Consider the following 25,878-nt stretch of genomic DNA (forward strand, 5'->3'; position numbering starts at 1 on the left):
CCATTTATCTGCTGGAGGTTTGGGGAGTGAGTCGGCGAGGCGGCGCTCCTTGGTCTTGCCGGAGACGGAACGTGAGGTTGCGTCAGGCCTGCAGGACCCTGGGGGGCCTCCCCCACGTGGCTGGCGGTTGGTGCTGGAAGTGGCTGGGGCCCTGGCTTCTCCCCGGAGCCGGGCGCCTTCCAGGAGGCCAGTCCAGCCCAGGCTTGAGGAGAGGAAGTCATTTCACAACTTGATAGCTGGAGCCGCAAAGAATTTGTAGCTATATTTAATTTACCATCGTTACTAGTGCTTCTTACAAAAAAAAAAAAAAAAAAAAAAGTGAAAGGCCCTGGCCAGTGTGGTTGTGGCTGGTTCAATTCCAGGCCAGGGCACATGCCTGGTTGTGTAGGGGGCGTGCAGGAGGCAGACAGTTGATGTTCCACTCTCACATCGATGTTTCTCTCTCTCCCCGCTTCCTCTCTCTCTAAAAATCAATAAAAATATTTAAAAATAAGTAAATAGCCAAAACCAGTTTGGCTCATTGGATAGAGCGTTGGTCTTCGGACTGAAGGGTCCCAGGTTCGATTCCGGTCAAGAGCATGTACCTTGGTTGCAGGCACATCCCTGGTGGGGGGGTGTGCAGGAGGCAGCTGATTGATGTTTCTAACTCCCTATCCCTCTCCCTTCCTCTCTGTAACAAATCAATAAAATATATTTTTTTAAAATAAAAATAAGTAAATAAAAACAAAAGGAGATGTTAAAGGTAGTAATGATTGCCTTTGAGAGGTACGATTGAAATAAGTGTGTTACAGACATGAAAAATTCCAGAACAAAATATGAAGAATAATGACCAATGGTATTTTCCCAGCTGGAGAAAACCAGTGAGAACATTTTAGTATGCTTCTTTCCTTTGTGTGTTTGAATTTTATATATGTTATATATATATATATAAAACAAAAATATTGTGCACATTTCCATGTTATTAAATGTTACTAAATATTTTTGGAAATGTATTATTTAGTAATTGTATGATTAATGTTTTTTTTTTTTTTTTAACCCATGGGAATTAAAAAAAAATGTTTTTATTGATTTGAGAGAGACATTGATGTGAGAGAGAAACATCAACCAGTTGCCTCTTCTACTGGGGATCAAACCAAAAACCTCGGTTTGTGCCCTGACCAGGAATCAAACCCACGACCTTTTGGTGTACGGGATGACGCTCCAATCAACCGATCCAGCCAGCCAGGCCGCCATTGGAATTTTTAATTTATTTTCATTTTATCGATTTTTTTACAGAGAGGAAGGGAGAGGAATAGAGAGTTAGAAGCATCGATGAGAGAATCATCGACCAGCTGCCTCCTGCACACCCCCTACTGGGGATGTGCCCACAACCAAGGTACATGCCCTTGACCAGAATCGAACCCGGGACCTTTCAGTCTGCAGGCTGACACTCTATCCACTGAGCCAAACTGGTCAGGGCTGGAAATTTTTTTTAACTTTAAAAATTTTCATTCAGTGAATACTTGCCCAAGGCAGAGAAGCAGAGAAGGGCTTCTAACCGCCAGTGTCCCTCACCCCACCCCTGCCCACGTCCAGTCCTGCTTCTTGGAGGAAGCCGCTCTGGCTTCTGTTTCTGTTTCTTCTCTGGCTCCTCATCGCTGAACAGCAACCGAATAGGCTGTTTGTTTTTCCCAGAAGACAATTTGAGACATTATCTTTAAAAAAAAAAAAAAAAAAAATATATATATATATATATATATATATATATATATATATATATATATATATATATATATATATATAATTGATTTTTTACAGAGAGGAAGGGAGAGGGATAGAGAGTTAGAAACATCGATCAGCTGCCACTGAGGATGTGCCCGCAACCAAGGTACATGCCCTTGACCGGAACTGAACCCGGGACCCTTGAGTCTGACGCTCTGAGCCAAACCGGTTAGGGCTTGAGACACTATCTTTGGACTCTTTCCTATGAAAGAGGAGGATCTAGCGGACCGAGACCCCGTGCAGGAATCGCTCTGCCCACAGCCCGGAGCGGGGCCTCCCGCCTCGGCCCGCATGCCTCCGGCCACGGGGCGCTCCCCGCCCTCTGCTGTGCGTCCCCAGTGTCAGTGGAGGAGGACTCCCAGGCTTGTCTCCGGGTCCCATCTCTCCGGTTCAGTGTCGTGAACCAAACCCGCCGTTCTTCAACGCTAAGCAATTTAAAAAGAGTGAAATGCTCGTCAGTGGAGTGTGTCTGGATACAAAGGGAAAGATGGGAGTGACATCCATTGCCCAGGCCTGTCTGCCCCCCCGCCCCCCGCCCCTTCCTCCTCCTCCTCCTCCGCTGGCCCCAGGCCCGGAGAAGACTTTACGTGGAGGCTGCACATGCCTCCCCCCATGGGTGCTGGATGGGGTGGTGTTGCCTTGAGCCTGGCTTTGCCTTTTGGGTGTCCTGGTCCGCCTTGTCCTGGGAGAGCCAGCAGGGCGGGCTGGGCCGCCCATGACCTCGAGTGCAGGTTCTGGGCATGATAATTCACTTTTAAGTTTTTGAGGAACTGCCATCCTGTTTTCCAAGTGGCTGCACCATCTTACATTCCTACCAGCAATGCACAGGGTTCCAATTCCTTCACTCCTTACTTTCTGATCTTTGTTGGAGCTTCCCCCTCTCCTGTCCGCAGCTTTCCACCGGACCCTTTTCTTCAGAGCGCCTTCCCCTCAGACCTGGACTCGGAGGGAGGCCCCCTGCGCTGCCCTCCGCAGGGAAAGCGTTTATTTACGGGAGCGACAGCCTCTCCGGGCCGGGTGGTGCTGACCCGGTCCGGGTTGTCTGTGAGCTGCTCGCTCTGCGAACCACCCGCTCCCTCCGTGAGCGGACGTGGCCGCGGCCTCGGGCCTTGGTGAGGCCAGAACGTTCATGACAACAGCGCTCGGGAGGGGTCCGAGTGCAGGCGGACTCCGCTTCCCGTATTCCAGCCGCCGAACGTGGACGGCCACCAGCGGCTCTGAGAAATCCCCTTTCTGTCAGGCCTTTGTTCCTTAAAAAAACTTTTTTTTTTTTGAATTGTGGTAAAAATACGCATAAGTTAAACTATTTTCACCATTTTTAAGGATATATATAGTTCCGTGGCACTAAGGACTCTCACGTGGTTGTGCAACCATCGCCACCCTCCGTCCTCAGAGCTTGCTTCATCTCGCAGAACTGAAACTGTGGCTGTAACACTAACTCACCATTCCCCTCCCTCGGCCCCTCACAGCCGTCTTTTTTTGTTTTGTTAATATATATATATAAATTGATTTTTTACTGAGAGGAAGGAAGAGGGATAGAGAGCTAGAAACATTGATGAGAGAGAATCATCGATCAGCTGCCTCCTGCACACCTCCCACTGGGGATGTGCCCACCTGCACACCTCCCACTGGGGATGTGCCCGCAACCAAGGTACATGCCCTTGACCGGAATCGAACCCGGGACCTTTCAGTCCGCAGGCCGACGCTCTATCCACCGAGCCAAACTGGTTTCGGCTGTTTGTTTGTTTTTGACAGTAGCCATCCTCATGTGTGTGAAGTGGTATTGTAGTTTTGATTTGCATCTTCATAATGAACAGTGACATTGAGCCTCTTTTTTAAAAAAATAATATATTTTATTGATTTTCCACAAAGAGGAAGGGAAGAGGGATAGAGAGCTAGAAACATCAATGAGAGAGAAACATCGACCAGTTGCCTCCTGCACGCCCCCTACTGGGGATGTGCCCCCAACCCAAGTACATGCCCTTGACCGGAATCGAACCTGGGACCCATCAGTCCCAGGACCGATGCTCTATCCACTGAGCCACACCGTTCTCAGCACGTTGAGCATCTTCATGCGCTCATCAGCCTCTTGTCTATCTCTTGCAGAAATGTCTGTTTACGTAGGACATTCTTTCTTATGTGAACAGCTCTGGCCTCGCTGGGCCGCGCCCTCTGGGCTCTCCCCCCCGGACAAGCCCGCTGACCGGCTCCCTGAATCTTCGGGAACTCCCAGAGGACCTGCGTCTGCTGGGCTCCGGTTCCCAGGCTGTGTGTGGGGCGTTGATGGGTCCCTCACCTGTCTGTGCGCCTTCCCCTGGAGCTGGTCTCCTCTGTGCTGTCTCCGTTCAAATTGTGGGTGTCCTCCCCGCGGAGGGAGGGGACACAGCGGGGACCGGCTCTGCCCTCCAGCCTCGGGGCGCTGTGCTCCTGTGACGTGCTGGCCTGACCCTGTGAGCTCAGTCCGAACACGTGGCTTCTCCTCCCATAAGCAGCCGAACAGTTTGACCTTCCCGTCCTGTACACGTGTGCTTTTGGGGGGATCTTCAAAACCCCAGGAGTGACTAAATCCAAGAGCGACACCAGCTGCTCCCCTCACCTCTTTGCCCCCCATCCTCCACCCCCCTGAGGGGGGGCTGCTGAGCCGGGCTTCCACAGGTGCTGCCCCCTGGAGGCTGGTGCCTGGCTGCACACAGGCTGTGCTCCCAGGGAGCTTCCCCTTGTGGAGGGCAGGGCTCTGAGTCATAGGTCTTGGGGTCCCCGCTCCAGCCAGCACAGGCAGGTGAGGCTGATGGCACCTGTGCAGTGACTCACTGTGACAGGCCCTGAGGGCAGGGCAGGGAGAAGAGGTCCCTGACAGGGCAGTGGTCAGTAGCTCTCTCCAGAAACCACTGGCACCAAGTGCAAAGTGGGGCAGGGGGCCTGGGAAAAGCCCGTCGGACGTGAGAGGGTTATTTCTTGCTCCTAACAAATTCCTTTCGCTTTGCTTCACGCCCTGCCCCTCTATACCCAGGAAATAACGGGGGCTGCGGGTGACGGGCAGAGAGCAGAGCGGGCCCATTTTGGGGGATCCCCGGGGTGGAAGGAGGTGCTAGAGGTTTGGGGTGCCCCGAGGCCAGGGCTGGGGACTCTCCAGGCAGGTGGGTCTCCCCGGCCCACGTATCCCTCTGGTCAGAAGCAGGCTTCCAGTTAGTTGTTCACATGGAAAATAATGCAGTAATTAATGAATAATAATAAGAAGAAGAATAAACGGTGTTTCAGGGACGCACCACTGTGAGCCTGCTTTTGCCGCGCCCTGTATTGTCCTCTGAACCCTCTGGCCCTCTCCTGCTGGGAGGCCCCTCACTGAGCGTCTGTCTGCGAGGGAGCCATACCCCCACCGCTGCGCGCATCTTCCCAAATCACTGTCAGCCCGCACCTGTCACCCCCCCGACCCACAGCCCCGGCTCCCCTTACTTTTCCCGAAATGGGGTGAGAATGCAGGCAGACGAGCCGTTTGGAACTGGCGTGTAGTTACCCTGGTGCTGCAAGCATTAGTGGCACTTTATTAGTACGCTATTAGCATTATTAATCCTATCTCCATTGAGCCCCAGTTCCTTCGTCTGGGAGATGGAAATGGTTATTCCTAATGATACAGAATGGTCTGGATTAGGGGCCCCCATGGTCCTCTGGGGAGACCTTTCCAAAGTCTTGTTATGTAAGACAGTATTTTTCTGCATTAGAAGACTTCTATTCGTTCCGGGGACGCTCCTGGGTTATTTGAAATAACTCCAAGCTAACCCTCCCCTCCACTCTGCCCCCTGGGAAACCGAGCCGCCGAAGGTAAAACGCCTTCTCCGGACCAAGGCCAGGATGGGGGTCAGCTGAGCGTAGAAATTAGACCGGTCTCTCTTCCTTCCTAAAACACCTGTCTGGTTTGGGGAGCCTTTTAAAATCCCTGATGTCTGGCTCCTGTCCCCAAGATTCTGAGGCCATCGGACAGGGATGGAGCCTAAGAGGCCACGGGGAAGGCGGAGCAGGGCTGGGTTTGGGAACCACTGGCCTGAAGGACCATCCACGGTCAGCCATGTTTTCTAAGCAGTGCTGCCCCGTCTCCTGGCGTCTGCTTCCATTCTAGCGCCCCCGTACCCTCCATCCCTCCATCCCTCCATCCCTCCTTCAGTCACTCTCTGCTGTGAGTCCGTCCTCTGCCAGGCTCAGCGGGGAGGAGCATAAAGGAAAAAGAACGAGGATCTTCCCGTTTATTCTTGGTTGACTTGGGGCCCACTTGCTGTGTGACCTTGGGCAAGTTGCTCTCCCTCTCTGGGCCTCTGTTTCCTCTGCACCATGGGAAGGAGGCCTGAACATGTCCCCTCCAGTGGGTGGTGTTCTCTCCTGGGGAGGGCGCACTCTCCTCCACCGCTTACTGGTTATTTTGCTTTCGGCTCATTTGTGTAAACCGTTTCTCCGGAGTTTTTAACTTTCTGGTGGAGAAATGATAAATGGGAAAGAAAATGCTTTTACGCTTCAGAGCACGCTACGCCCTGCCAGGCCTGCTTTGGCTCCTGGTCCCTCGGGCCCTGCTTGCCGCTGAGCGCGGCCTCAGGTCACACGCGCACTGCGGTTCGTGGCCTCCTGCCGGCCTGGAGGCGTCTGCGGAAGCACTGCTCCCGTGGAGGGGAGAGGAGGGCTCGGGGGGGTGCCTGGTCCTGCTGCTGCTCAGCAAAGGGAGCGAGATCCACCCAGGAGGGTCAGAACTTGTTTATGTTAAATGCTTTAAATCTATCTGTCTGTCTATCTATCTATCTATCTATCTATCTATAAGTCTATCTATCTATCTATCTATCTATCTATCTATTTACAGTATGTATGTGTGTGTGTGTGTGTGTGTGTATGTGAGTGTCTGCGTTTGTGTCTGTATATACTTCAAAGAGGAAGGGAGAAGGAGAGAGAGAGAAACATCAATGATGAGAGAGAATCACTGACCCACTGCGTCCTGCACGCTCCCCATTGGGGATGGGCCTGAAGCATGTGCCCTGACCGCCCGGTTCACAGGTCAGTGCTCCACCACGGAGTCAGGCCGGCTGGGCTGCGAAACCCTCTTTATTGCAGGAAGGTGCCTAGACAGCAATGAACACGGGTTTATTTTTAAATTTTATTGAACATTCCCCAGTTTAATGAGAAAGAATGGCCACGCGTCGCTGTAGGACTGTAAGGCGGACAGCGGGAAGGTTTGATGGACACATGTCCTGACGTGATTCCCACAGTAGGCTTAGCTGACGTCCTTCGTCCCATGTAGGCACAATAAAAAGGAAAAGGAGAAGAGGAAGTAGGGAAAACGTGTCGCCTTGTGACGAGAACGCTCAGGGTTCACTCGTCCGCCGCCCCTGTGGTCAGGAGAGGAGGGGCTTCGGAGGACACAGAGCTCACCCTTTGTCCGTGTGCGCGAGCCGCCGTGATTCACGCGGTAACCGTGGTGCTCACCTCTGGTGGTGTGTGTCCTTCCTATGGTATATACTGATATACCATATATATATTTATATGTGGTATATATATTTATTTATATATGGTATATAATTGATGACATGAATATGTTCCTTTGAACATTTTGGATCCAACTCTTTGGATTTTCGTCTTGCCTTGCATTTTTCACATGACCGTATAGCATGTCCTCAACATTTGTCTAAAATACTTTCTAAAGCTATTGCAGGAGCCCTGGCCGGGGGGGCCCAGTGCGTTGGAGCTTCACCTCGTGCCACCAGAAGGTGGTGGGTTCGAGTCCCGGTCAGGGAACATACCCAGGTTGCGGGTTTGATCCCGTCAGGGCACGTGCTGGAGGCAACCAACGGATGTTTTTCTTTCACAGTGATGTCTCTCTCTCTCTCTTCTCCCTTCCCTCCCTTCCCCTCTCTGGAATCAATTTTAAAAAAAAGCGGTTATAAAATGTGGTTATATTGTCATTTATGTAGCTAGCCCCTTATGGTTGGGTATTGGGTTAATCCCAACATTGTGCCCTTTTATATATTTAAAAAACATTTTAAAAAAATTGATTTCAGAGAGGAAGGGAGAGTGAGAGGAAACATCAATGATGACAGCGAGTCACCGGTTGGCTGCCTCCTGCTCGCCCCCGACGGGATGAAGCCGTCACCTCCTGGTCCGTAGGTTGCAGCTCAGCCGCTGGGCCATGCCGGCCGGCTGGGCAGCACGATGCCCTGTTAGACCACATGTCGATGCACTGATCCTGCTTCTGCCGCCCATCGACAGGACTCGGCCCGCGCGTCATTAATAATGTTCTTCTGTCCACAGAGCCCACGAGCTTTCCGACCGCGCCCCCGGTGGAGGCGACCTCCTCCGCGCAGGTGAGCCCCTGTTCTTGTCCGAGGGCCGCGCCTGCGGCCGGTGCTGTGGCTGGGTTCGTTTAAACCCAGCTCGGCCGCTTCCTGGCAGCCTGGCTGTGGGCAGGCTCTGTGTCCTCCCGAAGGCGCCGTGAGGCAGGGCAGGGCAGGGCAGCCCGCGGTCCGGGCTTTGGTGAAGCGGAGAGCCGCGCGGGGCCGCTCCCAGAGCTGCCAGCGGATGCTGTGTCACCCTGAGCTGCTGACACCCGGAGGCTTAGCCGGCGACTCCGAGTCCGTTCCCCCGAGCCCATCCCTGCGGACTCCTGGTGTCCTGATGATCCGGAAAGAGGATTACTGCCGAAGCTGCTTAAACAAATCCTCGAGTAATCCAATTTCCCTCCCAGCGGCATCTCCTCCGAGGTCCCCAGTTCCCACAAACGCTGAGCGGGGAGGCCCCAGGGGCAGGGACCGGACAGCACAGGGCGGATGGAGCCCGGGCCCGGCATCTCACCATCACCAGTGCCGGCGGCTCCAGGGCCGGCGGGAGCAGCTCTGGGGTGATGTCCAGGCCCTCGGGTCAGTGCTCCCGGCACGGGGGGCAGGGGCACGGACTGGCTGAGAGCCCGCCAAGGCCCCAGGCCCTCACCCTTGCCCTTGCCGTCTCATCGATCCTACGTGCACTGAGGTTCAGGGAGGAACACGGACACCCAGCTGGGTTAGGAAACCTGCCCACGGCCACAGAGCTGGGCGTGGTGGCCCCAGGATTCTAGCCTGTGATTTTCCTGGTCGGGTGGTGCCTGTGCCCCGGACCAGACCATAGGACGGCTTAGGCTCTCGGTGGAGTGGCCGGTGGGAAGAAATCCCCCCTTGGGCAGCAGGGTGTGGATGCCGATGATGCCAGCAATCACGGAAATGTGGAAAGGGTCAGGTCAGAACTGGAGAGGAACGTGAGATACAGGGATGGCTTGGGGTAGGGGCTGAGGAGGTGCCCGAGCTGGGTCCGGAATGAAGGTGGAATCGCAGACGTGGGCTCACAGTGAGGAATGTCTTCTACAGGCACCTACTACCGACCGAGATGACGGCAACATCTCCTCACACTATTCCGCCAACGCGACCAGCTTCCCAGGTGAGCTCCGAGGGCTCTGATTTTGTGGCCGAAGAGGCACCAAAGGCTTGTAACTCTAGAAAGGGCTTTCTTTTCTTTAAAAAAATAAAAAATAAAAAAATTTATTGATTTTTTTTTTTTTTTTTTTTTTACAGAGAGGAAGGGAGAGGGATAGAGAGTTAGAAACATCTATGAGAGAGAATCACCGATCAGCTGCCTCCTGCACACCCCCTGCTGGGGATGTGCCCGCCACCAAGGTACATGCCCTTGACCGGAATCGAACCTGGGACCTTTGAGTCCGCAGGCCGACGCTCTATCCACTGAGCCAAACTGGTTAGGGCAGAAAGTGCTTTCTTATTGGAAATGTCGGCTTCACGGAGAGGACCAATGGCGGGAACATTCTTTTATTGCCTTGCACGTCCCCGTTGGATGTTGTTGGCGGAGGTGTGATGAGGGACCACGAGAATAACGAGGCAAATCCCCGAACTGTTTCCCAGCTGGCACTTGCCCAGCTCGGAGTGGGGTCTCGGCTCCCGGGAAGGGGCCTCATCTCCTCCAAGACCCCAAGGCCGAGGAGGACCGGAGGGAACGGGGGTGCAGTGACCAGGAAGAGTGCTCCCGGGGAGATGGGGACCCTGTGCGGAGCGCCCCGGGACGGCCGGGGGGAGGGGCGGGAGGACACGCATGCGGAAGAGCGAGTGGAGAGCCTCTGGCTGGGGCTTGGCTACCAGGCGGGGCCACAGGCAGAGCTGACGCCCCGCGGAGAGCACTGCACCCGGACACTTGACTTAAAGCGCCTGCGCCTCCCTGGCATCGTCCTCAATGGAGCTGCCATCGCTGAAGCCCCCACAGCAGGGGTCTTCAAACTACGGCCCGCGGGCCACATGCGGCCCGCAGAGGAGTCTGATCCGGCCCGCCAGGTTTTTTGGGCAGTGAGCGCAGCCGAGGTGTTACAGTAGGAATTAGTAGTTCATATAGTCCGGCCCTCCAGCTCTCTGAGGGACCGTGATCTGGCCCCCACTTTAAAAAGTTTGAGGACCCCTGCCCCACAGCTTCCTGCTGCCTGCCCCCGTCTGTGCCTTTGGGGCTGAGCACCCCCAGAACAGCCCCCTGAAGGGGAGTGGGAGCCTGGGGCCACAGGGCTCAGCAGCTCTGAGCTGGGGGTGGGTCTCTTGCCGAGTGGCAGGATCCCGGGCTGGTCAGACTGCCGGGAGGGATTCTTCTGGGGTGGCTTTGGCCAGAACATGGCAGGCGGCCTGCTGGTGAGCAGAGCCGTTTCCTCCTCCGGGTGAGGGTCCTCGGAGACTTCGGAGAGCACCAGTTAATTCTTTTCTGTCTTCTGTTCCTCCTCCTCCTCCTCCTCCTCCTCCTCCTCCCCCCTCCCCCCCCCCTCGCAGTGCAAGAGCCTCCAGTGCCGGTGTACACATTCCTGGTGGCTGGAGGCAGCCTGGCCTTCGGAACGCTCCTCTGCATCGGCGTGGTCCTGAGGTGAGGGGTCCCGGGGGCCCTGGGTGTCCGCCTGTTTCTGGGTGTTGGCCAGCTCCGCCTGTGCCGGGCGGAGAGCCACAAAGACTCAGGGTGCACGTCAGAGGTGGGATTGACAAGATGCGATGGCAGTAGGTGAGGAGGAGGACGGAGACGGAGGAGGGAGCCAAGCCTGACCCTCCCGTTTCTGGCTTTGGCAATTGGGCAGATGGGGCGGCGGGGAGGGGTGTGTGTCACCCATTAAAACGGGAAACGCGGGAGGGAGAACCTTGGAGGGGAAATGACGGTGCTAGTTTGGGAGCACTGAGTCGGAGGTGGACACAGTGGCAGGCAGTTCCGGTCGCTGCTGCGTGCAGGTGTTGTTGGAGAGGAGTAAGGCCAGTGGCCTGCCCTGTGGGTCCCAGGGTTCTGACGTGGGATGGAGGAGGAGGAGGAGTGAGAGGAAGGGGCCAAGGGAAAACCTGGGAAAACCAGAGGGAGAGGGAAGAGAAGCTCAGGCTCTGGGATTGCAAAGTGAATATGACTTTTCCCCCGGAGCCACGTTCTGAGGTGGTTAAAGTAGCAGGTGAGGACATCAGCCTGCACACAGTAACCTCCGGTGCCTGGCCAGCCTCTGGGGGACGATTCCGTATCTCAAAACAAGCAAACCTAGCCCAGCCAGTGTGGCTCAGTGGTTGGGCATCAACCTATGAACCAGGAGGTCACGGTTCGATTCCCGGTCAGGGCACATGCCCGGGTTGCGGACTTGATCCCCCGTGTGGGGGTGTGCTACGAGGCAGCTGATTGATGGTTCTCTCATCACGGATGTTTCTCTCTCTGAAACCAATACAAATATATTTAAAAACAAAACCAAAACACAAGCAAACCTAGAGAGGGTCCCCTGTAAATGCCCGGTGCCAGTGCTGGCCTCTGGCCACGGTGAGGACGCAGGCCGAGCGGGCACCTGCCGCTGCAGCACCAGGCCCATGCGTCCCAGTCTCCCTCTGTGGGGTCACTGGTTTTGTCCTTCCCTCCCGAGCTTGCAGACCAACCAGCTCACGGTGCCGTCACTGACGGGCAGTGAAGACAGCGCCCCGGGCTCACGGTGCCCCCTCGGGAGCCCGCACTCCTGCGGGTGCTGAAGCCCGCGGGGTGCCAGGCGGGGCCCTGGCTTTGGGTGGTGGTTCGTTACCGCGATGACGCGACGGAGGAGAAACGTCTCTGTGCTCCTCCCTCTCGCCTGCGTGCCCCTCCCGGGAGACTCCAGTGGATGATTGTGGGAGGGGGTTGGGGAAGGAGGGTGAGACCTTGGCAGAGAGAGTCCCTCACGTGAGCTCGCTGGGTCCTCGCCGGGACCCAGACGTGGCTGGTCCGTGAGGTGGGCGGTCGGGGTCGGGAGGTTAGCGAGATGGCAAAGCCGTGTGTACAGGGCTGTTTCCGCTCAGGTCTCCCAGGGAAGCAGGAGGCACATTTGCCAAAGGCTGTGTGTGCAAACGCTGAAGCTCCTGGCGAGTGGAGGCGGCTCCTCGGAGAAGCTGGGGACTCACTGTCTTTTAATTTGGGGTCAGAGAGAGGCCACCCCAGCATGCAGGCTCTCCTACAGCCTTCGAGGGGACTCCCTGCCCTCAGGCACGGATTTCTGTGTTCTGTTTCTGTATCATTAGAGCTTCAACAGGCCTTTCTCTTAACTCAGTGGTCGGCAAACTCATTCGTCAACAGGGCCAAATAACAACAGTATAACAATGGAAATTTCTTTTGAGAGCCAAGTTTTTAAAACTTACACACTTCTTCTAACGCCACTTCTTCAACATAGACTCGCCCAGGCCCTGGTATTTTGTGGAAGAGCCACCCTCAAGGGGCCAAAGAGCCGCATGTGGCTCGTGAGCCGCAGTTTGCCGACCACGGTCTTCACCTATCACAGGCCCCACGGAGTAAATATCACGATCCCCACTTGACAGGTGAAGAGATTGAAGCTGAGAAGTGGAGTGATCACCATTAGTCATGCCAAGGCCAAGATTTAAACCCAAAGCGCTCGGCCTTTGGCTAGGGCATTGGAGGCCATTTAGTCAAATCCTCCAATGTTACCTAAGAGGAATCAGCCTCAAGAGTTCAGGTGATTTGCCTTAAGGACACGGTTTGTTACCAGCAGAGCCAGGACTAGAACCCACGCCCTGAGAGTCCCAGCCAATCCCGCTAAGCGGCGGGGCCAGTTGGTCCTAAGCCCGCCGCGGGCTCCGTGTGCAGCAGTGCCATCCTGGCGGCTGTGCATCGCTGACGGAGCGACGGGCTGGGAGCTGGCCACAGCGCGGTCACAGACCTGGTTTGCCGATGTGCTGACGGTGCTGGCGCACTGGCTGGTTGCTACACAACCAGGGTCCCCAGGGCCGTGTGCTGGAAACATCGGTGATTTATTTCCCAGCCTGGCGAGCTCCCACGTTCGCCCGAGTGCGGCAAACTTGTTGGAAAAAAGGCCAGTTACTTCGAGCGATGAAAACCCATCTGTTCTCCAAGTCCCTCAGGTCAGCGGCGCCGAAACGGCTGAGCCCAGGACGCTGGGAGGGCCACGTTACAGCAGGCAGGATGAGAGGCAGCGGAAAGCACAGCCTGACGGCCCCTGGGACCGTGCTTTTCTCTCTAACACGTCTGTTTGGCATTTCAAGCAAAGTATCTTCCTAGCTGTTTTCCACGAGTTATCAGGGATAATTTTTTTTAAAACTTCACGTGTGCCATCCAGAAGGATGGGCCATCTTCTTTTTTATTTTATTTTTTATTTTTATTTTTATTTTTTATTTATTTATTTTTTTTAAAATATATTTTATTGATTTTTCACAGAGAGGAGGAAAGAGGGATAGAGAGCTAGAAACATCGATGAGAGAGAATCATCGATTAGCTGCCTCTTGCACACCCCCTACCGGGGATGTGCCCGCAACCACGGTACATGCCCTTGACCGGAATCGAACCCGGGACCCTTCAGTCCGCAGGCCGACGCTCTACCACTGAGCCAAACCGGTCCCGGCTTTATTTTATTTTTTAAATATATTTTATTGATTTTTTTACAGAGAGGAAGGGAGAGGAATAGAGAGTTAGAAACATCGATGAGAGAGAAACATCGATCCGCTGCCTCCTGCACACCCCCTCCTGGGGATTGAGCCTGCAAACCGTGACCTCTTGGTTCCTAGATCGATGCTCAACCACGGAGCCACCCTGGCCAGGAACCACGGTTAATTTTTCAAAATGTAAATGTGCTAGAAGGCTAACAAACAGACAGGCAGAAACGCGCCCACGTCGGGACTGTACGTGAATGTTCTCGAGGTGAACACACCCAGGCAGCCAGCTCCCCGACCAAGAACAGCTCGGAGTGCGTGGCTGTCCTCCGAGTCTTTCTCAAACTCCGCGTACTATCTTGTTTGGCTTTTCAGTCGCTATGATTTTCCTGTAACTAGAACTCTGATTCCTGCCCCTTAAATTCAGTATTGATTACAACGTCAGCATTGGCCGCAGTATTACACGTTCCTTGCAAGCCTCGCTTTCTGTAGCTGCTGACTCCTCCGCTGGGGACATGCCCCCACGTCCACTGGCCCCGCCTCCTGCCGGGATGTGGGTGGGGGGTCTGCGGGAGGAAAAGCAGGGCGGACCATCTCTGTGCATAAAATGTTTCCCGAAGCGAGGTGCCTTCCCGGGGGCACACTCCCGGAAGTGGGATTCCTGGGCCGGAGCCTCGGAATCCTTCGGAATCCGGAGCCTGATGGTCTTGTCCTCCGCCTTCTCAGACAGGCAGAGAGCTCCATCCCAGGGCCCGGCACAGCTCCAGTGAGACCCTGCTGCGCTCCGTCCCGGCAGGGCCCTCTGGAATATTCTATCGCTGGTTTATTCCATTTGGAAAAATGGCTAAGAGCCAGTGCAGATCTGGAGCCAGCTATCAGTGATCACAACAAGGACGGAAATAGCTTGTCGATATAAAGAGAAACCCAAGGAAAATCTCCAAACTTTGTGTTTTTGTTTTTTTAAAAATAAATATATTTTTATTGATTTCAGGAAGGAAGGGAGATGGAGAGAGAGAAACATCAATGTTTGAGAGAAGGAATCATTGATTGGCTGCTTCCTGCACGCCCCCTCCTGGGGATGGAGCCCCCAACCCAGGCATGTGCCCTTGGCTGGAGTCAAACCCTTCAGTCTGGAGGTGGATGCTTTATCCACTGAGCCAAACCGGCTTAGGGCTCCAGGCCTTGTCTTTGGCTTTGGTTTCCCCTGCTGCCTCCCGGGCCTCCCTGGGGGAGCGGGCCCGGTGGGCCTGAGGGAGACCCCGTGCCCCGCAGCGGGGCCGGCCGGTGCAGTGAGTGGGTGAGGGACGCCGTGGGGGGCAGGAGGGAGGCGAGGGGCGCCCTGCAGCCTCACAGCCGCCGGCCCCCTCAGGAAGGAGACCTGGCTGTGCCTTTGAAGATTGCTATCGCCACCCCGGCTGCCTTTCTCCGGCTGTCAGGTGACTGACTGCTCAGGGCTGAGCCGTGGCGCGGGCCCAGCGCAGGGCGGGCAAAGCTGTGATCAGAGAGATGCCTATCTCCTTCCTGTTAACATCCACTTTCCTGTCAGATGAGTCACTGTGCCCGCGTGGTGCCCACGCCGAGGCTGAGAACTCACCGGGTGGTGGGAGTGGGCCCGCGGTCTGCGGAGGGGTGGGGGGGCGGGGGACGGGGTGTGGGCCGCAGGAGGAACAGGAGGGCCGTTCCGGGAGCAGGTGGCCCTTTTCCGCTGTGAAACGGCAGCTGCCAGTGACCTGCCTCCTGCCCGCCTGCCTTCCACGGAGCAGCCCGTTCTCCTTCCCCACCGGAAGAAGGCCCTCTCTTTTTTTAAAAAAAAAATATATATATATTTTATTGATTTTTTTACAGAGAGGAAGGGAGAGGGATCGACAGAAACATCGATGAGAGAGAAACATCGATCAGCTGCCTCTTGCACACCTCCTACTGGGGATGTGCCCATAACCAAGGTGCATGCCCTTGACCGGAATCGAACCTGTGACCTTTCAGATGCTCTGTCTATCCACTGAACCAAACCGGTCAGGGCTCTCTCTGTCTCTTTTAAGTCCATGGCTGTGGGGCTGAGGTTCCCCGTGCTGCGGAGGGGCGTTCACGGCCACGTGTGCTTCAGTGTCTCCCATCTGTCAGCGGTTAGACCACACAGATCTGTCCTCTCAGGGTGTCTTTGGAACCCCCAGCTCCTCAGGGTGTTGTGTTAACGCCTGGTGATAAGAACAGGGGGCGGGAGGAATAGTTATCCCTCTTCTGAGCTGGCCCGGGGCAGCCAGCTGCCGGTGTTTCTCACTCCGTGCTTCGCGGGGGCACTGACCTCTGTGCGGTGTGTGTGTGTCTCTGTGTGTCTGCAGGTTCAGGAAGACGTGGAAGCTGCAGACCCTGAAAGAAAGCAAGGCCAGCATGCACCCGCCGTTCTCCTTGGGGCAGCTGGTCCCCGAGAGGCCGAAGCCCACCCCGGTGCTGGTCCCCCTCATCTCCCCGCCAGTGTCGCCCAGCAGCCTGGGCTCGGATAGCACCTCGCGGCACAGCCAGCCCCGGGCCGGCGGCCCTCAGAGCCCGTACGACATCAGCAACAGAGACTACTTCTTCCCCCAGTAGCGGCGGCCGGCACCCGGCGGGCGGGACAAAGCACAGCTCCGCTCAGTGCGTGGGGCCTCCGGGAGGTTCTACGCGGGCGAACACAGGCCTGCGCCAGAAGGAAGAGATGGCTGGGTTTGTGAGCCCCTCTTCCCCACAGCCCTGCCCGCCTGCAGGGGTTCCCGTGGACGTGGGCCCCGGGCAGGGGGCGCTGTCGAGCCCACCGGACGCCCGGGCGGGCAGAGCTGGGCATCTGCAGGGGCCTCGGACCCGGGGCTCCGTGCGGACAAGCTGCCGGCTCCTGCTCCCTGGACCTGGCTCCCCACGCCGCCCCCGCAGGAGGAGGGATGGGTTTCCAGCCGGACACCCCCCACCGGTCGCCTCTCTCCGGGCCCCGGCACAGCTGCACCTTCTGGCTCCATCCAGCTCTTGAAGCCCAAGTGCCTTTGCGATCAGCCGCCCCGGCCGGGGAGCTCTGGACCGCCTCTCCTCCCCTCCGCACGCTGGACGTGGCTGCCAGCGTGGACAGCATCTCAGGGCCCGGCGGTCTGAGTGGAACGGCCGGGGGCTCCTCGTTAGCACGCTGCTCACTGTGAACGCTAACCCCGAGCACCTGCTGAGCCCGAAGCCACCGCAGACTCCGCTTCTCTCTCTGGACCCCAGGACCCGACGGGGAGAGAAGCAGAGGGGGTAGGGGCGTGGCGACAGGGTCTCCACGTACAGTTACAGCTTCTGAAGACCACTGCCCTCCTTCCTCCGTGCCCCCCGCCCCCCGAAAGGAGAACAGCATTGGGGGAGGGCTCCCGCCATTGGGGGGGAGGGCGGGGAGACCAAACCGTTGGACTGTTCATTGTGTTTTCACCTGAGCCTGAGTCCCCAGGAGAGAACGTGTTTATGTGAAAAGACAGAAGAATGTAAGCTGATGTGGTCCTGGCAGAAGCGCCGGCCGCTTCGGAGGGGGCGTCTGTAGGTAAACAGCAGGTAAACAGCTCGGGGAGAGGCCGGCGAACTGAGTCAGATGAGAAAGAGGAGGAGGAGGAGGAGACAGAAACGAGTTTCCCCTCTTAGGGGAGAGACTCTGGTTTCATTCTAAATTCTGTTTTTGTCTTAAACGTGAAGGACCGTGCCCGCTGCCTCTCTGGTTTAAGGGACGCGCAGCTGCGGCTCCTCCCTCTGCCGCGCCCGGCTCCCGGGCTGCTGTTGGGAAGTGGCCTCCCCCGGCTGCCCAGCAAGGCCAGTCCAAACCCCCACCCCCACCCGAGAGCCAGGAGCCCGGTCCCCGGGGGCAGGGGGATTCCTTGTCTCCTCCACCCCCTCGTCTTCAGTTCCTCCAACTTGACTCAGTTCAGCTGACGGTCTCGCCGGGACTCTGAATGCCAGCCCACCTCGGCTCCCTCTCCCGCCCAGACTTCGAGAGCTCCGCGGTGAGAGGGGTTCCCCAGACAGCGCCCTCCGCGGCCCGGGGCGCCCCGGAAGGAGGCTGAGATTGGAACCCGTGGGGTAACGGAGGGCCACCCCTTGGCCAGACCACAGCCTTGTCTGGGAGCCTTTTCTGAAAAACCACCACCAGCGCCGGGCGGGCGGCAGAGGGCGAACCTGACCGCCTTCATGTGCTGGTTGTGGGCTCCCGTGTGACTGCGCTGGGCAGTGGTTTTGACTCGCGGGTCAGACCCCATGGCTGCCTTCGGCGGCTCTTGAGTGAGACGGAAGGCAGGCAGGCGGGCAGGCAGGCAGGTGTGTGTGTGTGTGTGTGTCTATAGATTCCCTGAGAACAGCAAAAGTGCTGTTCAAGGGAAATATTTGATAAAACCACACACACACAAAACGAGACTGCCTGAGAAAGGTGATTCTGCCCCCGGTTCTCGAACGCTCGGTACAGGTTTTAACCGCAGCCTCGGTCCCCGGGGCGGGAGGCGCCCGGCCGGGGGAGATGAGAAATCAGATAGCTCAGGGGGAGGAGAGCAAGGCAGCTTTGATCTCCGGATTGTTATTGCTTTCATTATTATTGTAACGGAACTGCTGTTTTGTTTTTTTTGTTTCTTTTTAATTGAAGAGGTTTTGGTTTCTCCCCCTTCACATGTTTATAAGCTAGTGCACATGAAGGAAAGCGTGTGTCTTCTCCGGATTGTGGGCGTGGCTCGGTGGGCACAGGTGGACCCCGGACGGGTCCTCTGTCCTCGGACCTGTGGCCCGCGACCCCGTGTTTTCACCTGTGTGTCTGCAGCTCACACAGAGTCTGCACCGCCGGGGTGACAGGTCGGCACGCCGACCGAGGATGTTAAACGTGACAATGCACCCTTCTGGGTTGGAAGTTAAAAATAAGCTGGCTCCAGGTCTACACTGACGCGGTCCCTCACTCTTGTAGCATTAAGAAACTGTGTGCAGAGGTCCATGGGGCGGCGTGGGCCGTGCCTGTGAGGACATTGAATGTAACTCGGAGAGCTCTTAGCCCCGGGCGCCGCCCAGGCCCTGGTGGTGGTGTCCTGCCAGGCGCTGGGCTCCCTCTGTGTGGATTTCCCCGCGCCCCTGGGGAGAGAGGGTGGAGGCAGGGAACGCCATCCTGAGGTGTGGAGCCTGCTGCTGGCACTGGGGTGGGAGGCCACCTGGTGGCGGCAGGGCCCGTGGAACAGGCGGCAGTGGCCGTGGGGGGCGGGCTCCTGCAGGACGTCCAGGAGTGTCTTGCTCTGCGTGCGGCTGGGCTCTGAGCTGCATTGCCCCCTCGGAGGTAGACTCCGCCGGGGAGGAAGCTGGCATCCAGCTCCCGGTGGAGTTGGTGAGGAATTTACCGACCGACCGGGAGCGTGGAACCCAGCTTTCCCCGTGGGCGGCGACAGGAAGGCCACCTGGCTCCCGTCCTGCTCCAGACGCTCCCGAGCGCCCCCTAGAGGTCCTTGCTGCAGTATAGGCGCTCTGTAGTCTGGTGCTAGCGCAGGTGTGTTTCTATGGCAACCTTCATGATTTTTTTTTAATTTGCTAATTTTAATTTTTATTATTTTTTTTTCCAACCATGGCTTTGGCATTCAATATTATTTTGCAACCTTAATGATTATTAAGGAACGTTGCCAGTGGTATGGACATATGCTCGAACCAAGCTCTGCTTTAGAAGGGACGGATTGGGACAGCGTGTAGCAAAGGCTGTGAATGAGTAGGGAAACCGCTTTTGGATGGCGATCACACAACTGCGAAATACCTCGACTTTCCTTTTGGAGATGAAAATAATAGTTTTCTAAGTTTCTATTTTTTTACCTAATTACCTAAGAGCAAATGCCAAAGGCTGATGTCTGTATATGGGGCAAAGGGTCAGTATAATGTGTGTTTCAATGTGTGTTTTTTGTTTTTGTTTTATCAGCTATTTTTGCATTGAAAGTGGAAATTGTGTTGGAAATAAACAATTCCTAAAGCTGTGCTTGGGATATAATTATAATTTGGGCACCTGGGTCCTCGGGAGGAAAGCTCTGCCTGGGGAAGGAGGGGGAGGGGCGAGAAACGATGGGTGTAAAACGAAAGTGGAACCATTGTGTTTGGGCGGGCCGCCCCTTCGTGCAGGATGAGATTACCTCTGGGAAAAACGAGGTTCGTTTAAAGCAGTGTTTCCCAAACTTCTCTCATGATGAGAATCACCTGGTGGAGTTGTTAAAACACAGATTCCTGAATCCTAACTAAGAAGTGCTAAACTAGAATTTTTGGGAACATATAGGTAACTGTATACTTAACTAGTGCTCTAAGACAGATGTTATATACAGAGCACTAAGTTAGGTATGCAATTTTACCTATATGTTCTCAAAAATTCTAGTTTAGCACTTCTTAGTTGGGATTCAGGAATCTGTGTTTTAACAACTCCACCAGGTGATTCTCATCATGAGAGAAGTTTGGGAAACACTGGTTTAAAGAAATAAATAGCAGTTTCTCAAAAGACACTAATGAGTTTCCCAGAATGCACCCTGGGGTTTCCGGAAGGGGTGTGGGCGTGTCTGCCCGGCTCCCCAGTGCTCCCCGCCGGGCGTGCGGAAGGACCAGGGAGGACCGTTACTCAGCAGGAGACTGTTTGCTGGAGGTGGGGGGGCATTGGCAGCCTCACAGGCCACGCTGCCTCCTGGCCCTCAGTGGCCTGGAGAGTCCCCGTCCTAAAGGGTCCCGGGAGGAACCTCTGGGCCTCGGGCCTCCTGCCCGCACGCTCCGGAAAGGGAAGCTGCCGCGGGGGCCTCTGTGGGTCAGAGGAGCCGTGTCACCAGCTCAGGGCTCGGGAGGAGCTCCCTGCAGGGCAGGCTGGTCACCGGGTCACTCAGACTGAACACAGCGAGGTGTGGGGCCCCGCGGTGCGCCCCCAATCTCACCCCGGGGAGCGGAGAGGGGAGCCCGGACCGAGCCTGCACAGGGCCTCCGTGAGGGTCTCCTCTGAGGCGGTCCCTGTGGTGCAGAAAGGGAGCAGGAAGCAGGTGGCCCCGTGGAGGCCGGGCCGAGGGGCGCAGGGTGGGCGTGAGGAGCAGGAAGAGGGGAGAAGGGCCCCTCTGCTCCACGGCATCGCTGCTGGGACGGCACGGGCACTGCTGTCTCCGGGGGACCGGGGAGCAGACGGCGGTCCTCGCTGGGGTGGTGAGGAGCTCTCTCTCGGTGGATGGGAACAGGCCCGGAGGGAAGTGTTTCCTTATGGACCACAGCTTCCTCCGCGCCTGTGAGGAGGAGGGTCAGAGGCAGGAACCTGCGGTCCGTCTGCAGCAGCAGAGGGTGCTGCCGGCCTGAAGCTGCGGTGACGGGCAGGACGGAGGCCGGTGGCAGGGTGTGCCCCGGGGCTTGGACAGCGGTCGCCCACCGGTGGTCCGGGAGGTCCGGGAGGGGGGTCCGCTGTCTGGGACAGGCCTGGGCAGTGGCAGCGAGCCCGCTCCGTCCTTCCAACGCTGGCCAGCCCCGGCTTCCGTAGGCACGTTCCCGCCTTCTGCACAGCGATGCCGCCTAAAAAAGCAAAGCAAAAGCCCTGACCGGTTTGGCTCAGTGGATAGAGCACCGGCCTGCAGACTGAAGGGTCCCAGGTTCGATTCCGGTCAAGGGCATGCACGTTGGTTGCAGGCACATCCCCGGGAGGAGGTGTGCAGGAGGCGGCTGATCGGTGTTTCTCTCTCATGGATGTTCTATCCCTCTCCCTTCCTCTCTGTAAAAAAAACAACAACAATAAAATATATTAAAAAAAGAAAAAAAAGAAAAGCAAAACCAAGTAACAAGCAACGATACCTCCGCCTTATCCCGTTTCATACCAACAGCTGGAGGCGACAGTCTGAAACACGAATGAAATCAAGCTTTTCAGTAGAATCATTTATAACTGATTCAGTGACACATTGAACCAGGGATGCTTCATGGGAGCAAACAGCTGCACCCCGGCCCCAGGGGCTCCCCAGAAACCCACAGGACCCCTTTTGGTCGAGGTGTTCTTAGAACATTAGCTGAAAAGAGTGGCTGCCAGGTGTGGCCCCTCCACCGGCACCTCACCTCCAGGAGGCCCTTCTCATCCTAATGGTGCTGCCAGGTGTTCTCCCCGTTAGCCGGAGGCCCCGGGGCGCCAGGCGCCCGGACACCTGGGTCTGCCCGGCTCCAACGCTGGGGCTCCCTGCCCTGACGACCTGGGTGAGTCTCTCCGACCCCTTTCCCGGGCCAGGTGCCTCCCCCTGCGCTGGGCAGGGGCCTGTCCGTTCACCCTGGAGGGGAGATGGGCTTAGCTTCCCGTCCGCGTGGGAAGGGGCTGGGGTCCGAGCCCACGCAGGCTTGTCCGGGCTCCCGGGGTGGCCCGGGGCAGCCACAGAGAAGACGGGTCCCCGAGGGAGGGAGACAGCGGGTTCCCGATCCACGGCGATCCCAGACCAGGATCACTCCGCTTCCCCCGGCCCCTGGGGAATGACTGGGATTCCCGCTGCTTCCTTCCACACGTTCCCTGGAAATCCTCAGGCCGGGCGTCAGTCGCAGTGTGAAGACCTCCCTGGGGAGGGACGGGCGGTCACCACACCAGGTGCGGGTGCTCCCTGCGCGGGGAGAGCCCTCCGGGGGGTGCTGACTGAACCCCAGTGTTCTCGGTGGGGATACAGGAGGATCGGAACGTGTCCTCCGGACGCTGGCAGGCCATCCAGCCAGCACCGCTGCGAGCACCGGCTGTCGCTGGGAGCAAAGGGTTAACCTCCTCTAGGGAGTCAGGGAACGAAGTTTTATTTTTATACTTTAATTTTTTAAAATATATTTTATTAATTTTTACAGAGAGGAAGAGAGAGGGGTAGAGAGTTAGAAACATTGATGACGAGAGAGAATCATCGATCAGCTGCCTCTTGCACCCCCCCCACTGGGGATGTGGCCGCAACCAAGGCACATGCCCTTGGCAGGAATCGAACCTGGGACCCTTCAGTCCGCAGGCCAACACTGAGCCAAACCGGTTTCAGCCAGGAAGGAAGTTTTAGAAACAGGGAGGGTACCGATGGAGGAGGAGGGCTCCAGGGGAGGGTGTGCACAGGGAGAGGCAGGGGGAGGGCTGTGGGGAGGGGTGGGGAGAGGGAGAGAGGCCCGGCTTGGACAGGGACCAAGTTTCCCAATGTTGCATTAATTCTAAGAGCATCAGAAAGTACTGAAGACTGTGTTTGCTCCTTTTTTCTTTTATGCCTATTTATATGTGTTTTTTTTTTTGTGAGCATGCATGTTTTTACAACCACAGAAGGCTTTTGATTAAACAATTATAATCCTATTTTGGAATAGTCAAATCATGTGGTACTGCCTAGAAAAATTGTTTACTAAAAAGTGCCCGGAGTTGGTGGGGGTTATAGATAAGACAGAATTGGCTACGAGGCAGCAATTGTTGAAGCCGGAACAGCATGATTCATTCTATTCATCTTTAAAAAGCCTTGACATTCTCCAGTTTAAAAAGTGCAAGGCTGCCCAAACCGGTTTGGCTCAGCGGATAGAGCAGCGGCCTGCAGACTCAAGGGTCCCGGGTTTGATTCTGGTCAGTAGGGGTGTCGAACTCAATCAGAGAAGGGGCCAAAATCTAAAATCCAGCCTAAATCGCGGGCCGAATGGTTTACTGAACAGTCATAAACTGACAATGTCATAAACTGACAGCGGAGTGCAGTGATGACAGCGCGGTGCGGGCCACATTGCAAGGCCTGGCGGGCTGGATTTGGCCCGCGGGCCTTGTGTTTGACACATGTGGGTCAGGGGCACGTGCTTTGGTTGCGGGCATATCCCCAGTGAGGGGTGTGCAGGAGGCAGCTGATGGATGATTCTCTCTCATCGATGTTTCTAGCTCTCTATCCCTCTCCCTTCCTCTCTGTAAAAATTAATAAAATATATTTTTTAAATAATTTTTTTTAAAAAGTGCAAGGATTTTAGGGGAAGGTTTCACTTGCACAAGTGCCATTTAAAGTAATAAAAAATGAATAGGAACACCTTTTTCTCCCTCTTTAATTCTGAGACTTTATTTTTTAGTTTATCTCTGTGGTCGGCAAACTGCGGCTCGCGAGCCACATGCGACTCTTTGGCCCCTTGAGTGTGGCTCTTCCACAAAATACCGCGGCCTGGGCGAGTCTGTGTTGAAGAAGTGGTATTAGAAGAAGTTTAAGTTTAAAAAATGTGGCTCTCCAAAGAAATTTCAAACGTTGTCCTGTTGAAACTTGGCTCTGTGGACGAATGAGTTTGCCGACCACCGGTTTATCTTTATTGTTGAAAGTAATACGGGTGTCCCCCTGCTGCCCCCATTGACCCCTTCCAGCCTGTGCCAGCTCCCTAAACACCCGTCTGAACGACCCTATAATGTAAGCCATGTTCTCACTCATCAACCACACACTGATACTCTTTTTTTTAAATTTTTTTTAATGCCTTTATTGATTAAGGTATTACATATGCGTCCTTATTCCCCCATTCCCCCCACCTCCCATCCATTCCCCCCTGCGCCCCCTGGTGTCTGTGTCCATTGGTTAGGCATATAAAGTCCTTTGGCTGATCTCTCCCCCAGACCCCCTCCCACCCCTCCCCTCCCTGAGGTTTGACGTTCTGGTTGATGTTTCTCTGCCTCTGGATCTATTTCCATCCATCGGTTTATGCCTTTCACTGTATCCCACACGTGGGTGAGACCATGTGACAGTTATCTTTCTCTGCCTGGCTGACTGCACTCGGCAGGATGCTCTCCATCTCCGCCCTCGGTGTTGCGGACGGTAAGAACGCCTGTTTTCCCCGCAGCGCAGGTTCCGTCCCACACGGTATCTCCTGAGCGCCGTGGCTCTACGTGCACACCGAGCAGGAGTGTCTTCCCCTCGATCAATCCAAACCAGTGGTGCTATGTGTGCAATCTGAATCACTGAGAAAATGAATCAGGATGATGCAGCGGCTCACCCTGGGTGACTCACAAGGCGGGGCGTCGTCCTGGCGCCCGGAGGCTCTGGGGAGGGTCACCTGCACGTCTCCTCGCGAATCTCCTTAACATACAGCCCCGCGGTGCCGGCCTTCAGCTGCCCCTCCACCGGAGCTTCTCCCGCCCGGGAGAAAGGGCACGGCCCCCACATGACCTGCCGGACCCGCGCCCTGGCTGCGGCCATGGACCCCACTCCCCCGCCTCAGCCCGCAGGCGCTTCCGAGGGAGCGAGCACACGGCCACACCTGCAGCCTGGGAGTCCCATTGGAAGGCAGCAGGCAGGCGTTCCGTGTTGTCTCTCTCTCTCTCTCTCTCTCTCTCTCTCTCTCTCTCTAACTGTGGTGAAAGACACAGAGTTGGCTATCTTAACCGTTTCTAAGTGTGCAGTTCAGTGGTGCAAAGTGTATTCCGTTAAGTGTAGTCACACTGTTGTGTAAACAACCCAGGCAAAACCGAAACGTGCTCACCAGCTCCCTCTTTCCCGCCTTCCCGGTGCTGCCATCACCATCCCGCCTCCCGCCTCCGCGGCCTGAGCGCCGGGGGCCGCACAGAAGCGGGATGTGCAGTACGAGTCTCTGTAACGGCCTATCTCACGCAGCAGGATGTCCTCGGGAGGCACACAGGGGGCAGCGCGGGTCAGGGTGTCACTCCGTTTTAAGGGTGAAGAACAACATCCCATCGTATGTACGGGGGTTGGCAAAAGCAGGTTTACAGTGGTTCATTTGGAAGATTATAATAATTAATAAATGACAGTACAAGAAAAATCTGTGTTTCACAGACTCACAGCTGTAAACCTACTTTTGTCCACCCCAGTACAGACCACATGATTCGTTCATTTGTCCATGGACGTTTGGGTTGCTTGAACTTCTTGGCTATTGTGTCTTCTTTATTTAAAAAAATTATATATATATATATATATATATATGTATATATATGTATATATATGTATATGTATATGTATATGTATATATAAATATATATATAAAAATTGATTTTTTACAGAGAGAAAGGGAGCATGATAGAGAGCTAGAAACATTGATGAGAGAGAAACATCATAGATTAGCTGCTCCTGCACGCCCCTTACTGGGGATCGAGCCCACAGCCCAGGTGTGTGCCCTTGACCAGAATTGAACCTGGGACCTTTCCGTCCACAGGCTGACGCTCTATCCATTGAGCCAAACCAGCCAGGGCAGTGTTTTCTTTTTTAAACTTTTTTTTTTTTTTTTTTCATTCGCTAACTACAACCAAGTG

At 55.6% G+C, this 25,878-nt stretch overlaps 1 protein-coding gene across 2 annotated transcripts in view; it reads left to right on the forward strand.

Annotated features, from left to right (window-relative positions):
• The window catches only part of IL6R (interleukin 6 receptor), a 42,475-nt gene extending 22,819 nt beyond the window's left edge, over positions 1–19,656 (forward strand). For both annotated transcript variants that reach the window (XM_084866832.1, XM_084866833.1), the window contains 4 exons: positions 8,044–8,096; positions 9,129–9,198; positions 10,575–10,665; positions 16,025–19,656. In XM_084866832.1, coding sequence (XP_084722958.1) covers positions 8,044–8,096; positions 9,129–9,198; positions 10,575–10,665; positions 16,025–16,271 — 461 coding nt within the window. In that variant the 3' untranslated portion in view covers positions 16,272–19,656. The remainder of the gene's footprint in view (positions 1–8,043; positions 8,097–9,128; positions 9,199–10,574; positions 10,666–16,024) is intronic.
• The last annotated feature ends 6,222 nt before the right edge of the window (positions 19,657–25,878 follow it).

The sequence above is a fragment of the Pipistrellus hanaki genome (genome assembly GCF_964339955.1).
Source record: "Pipistrellus hanaki genome assembly, chromosome: 18".
Lineage (NCBI taxonomy): Eukaryota > Metazoa > Chordata > Mammalia > Chiroptera > Vespertilionidae > Pipistrellus > Pipistrellus hanaki.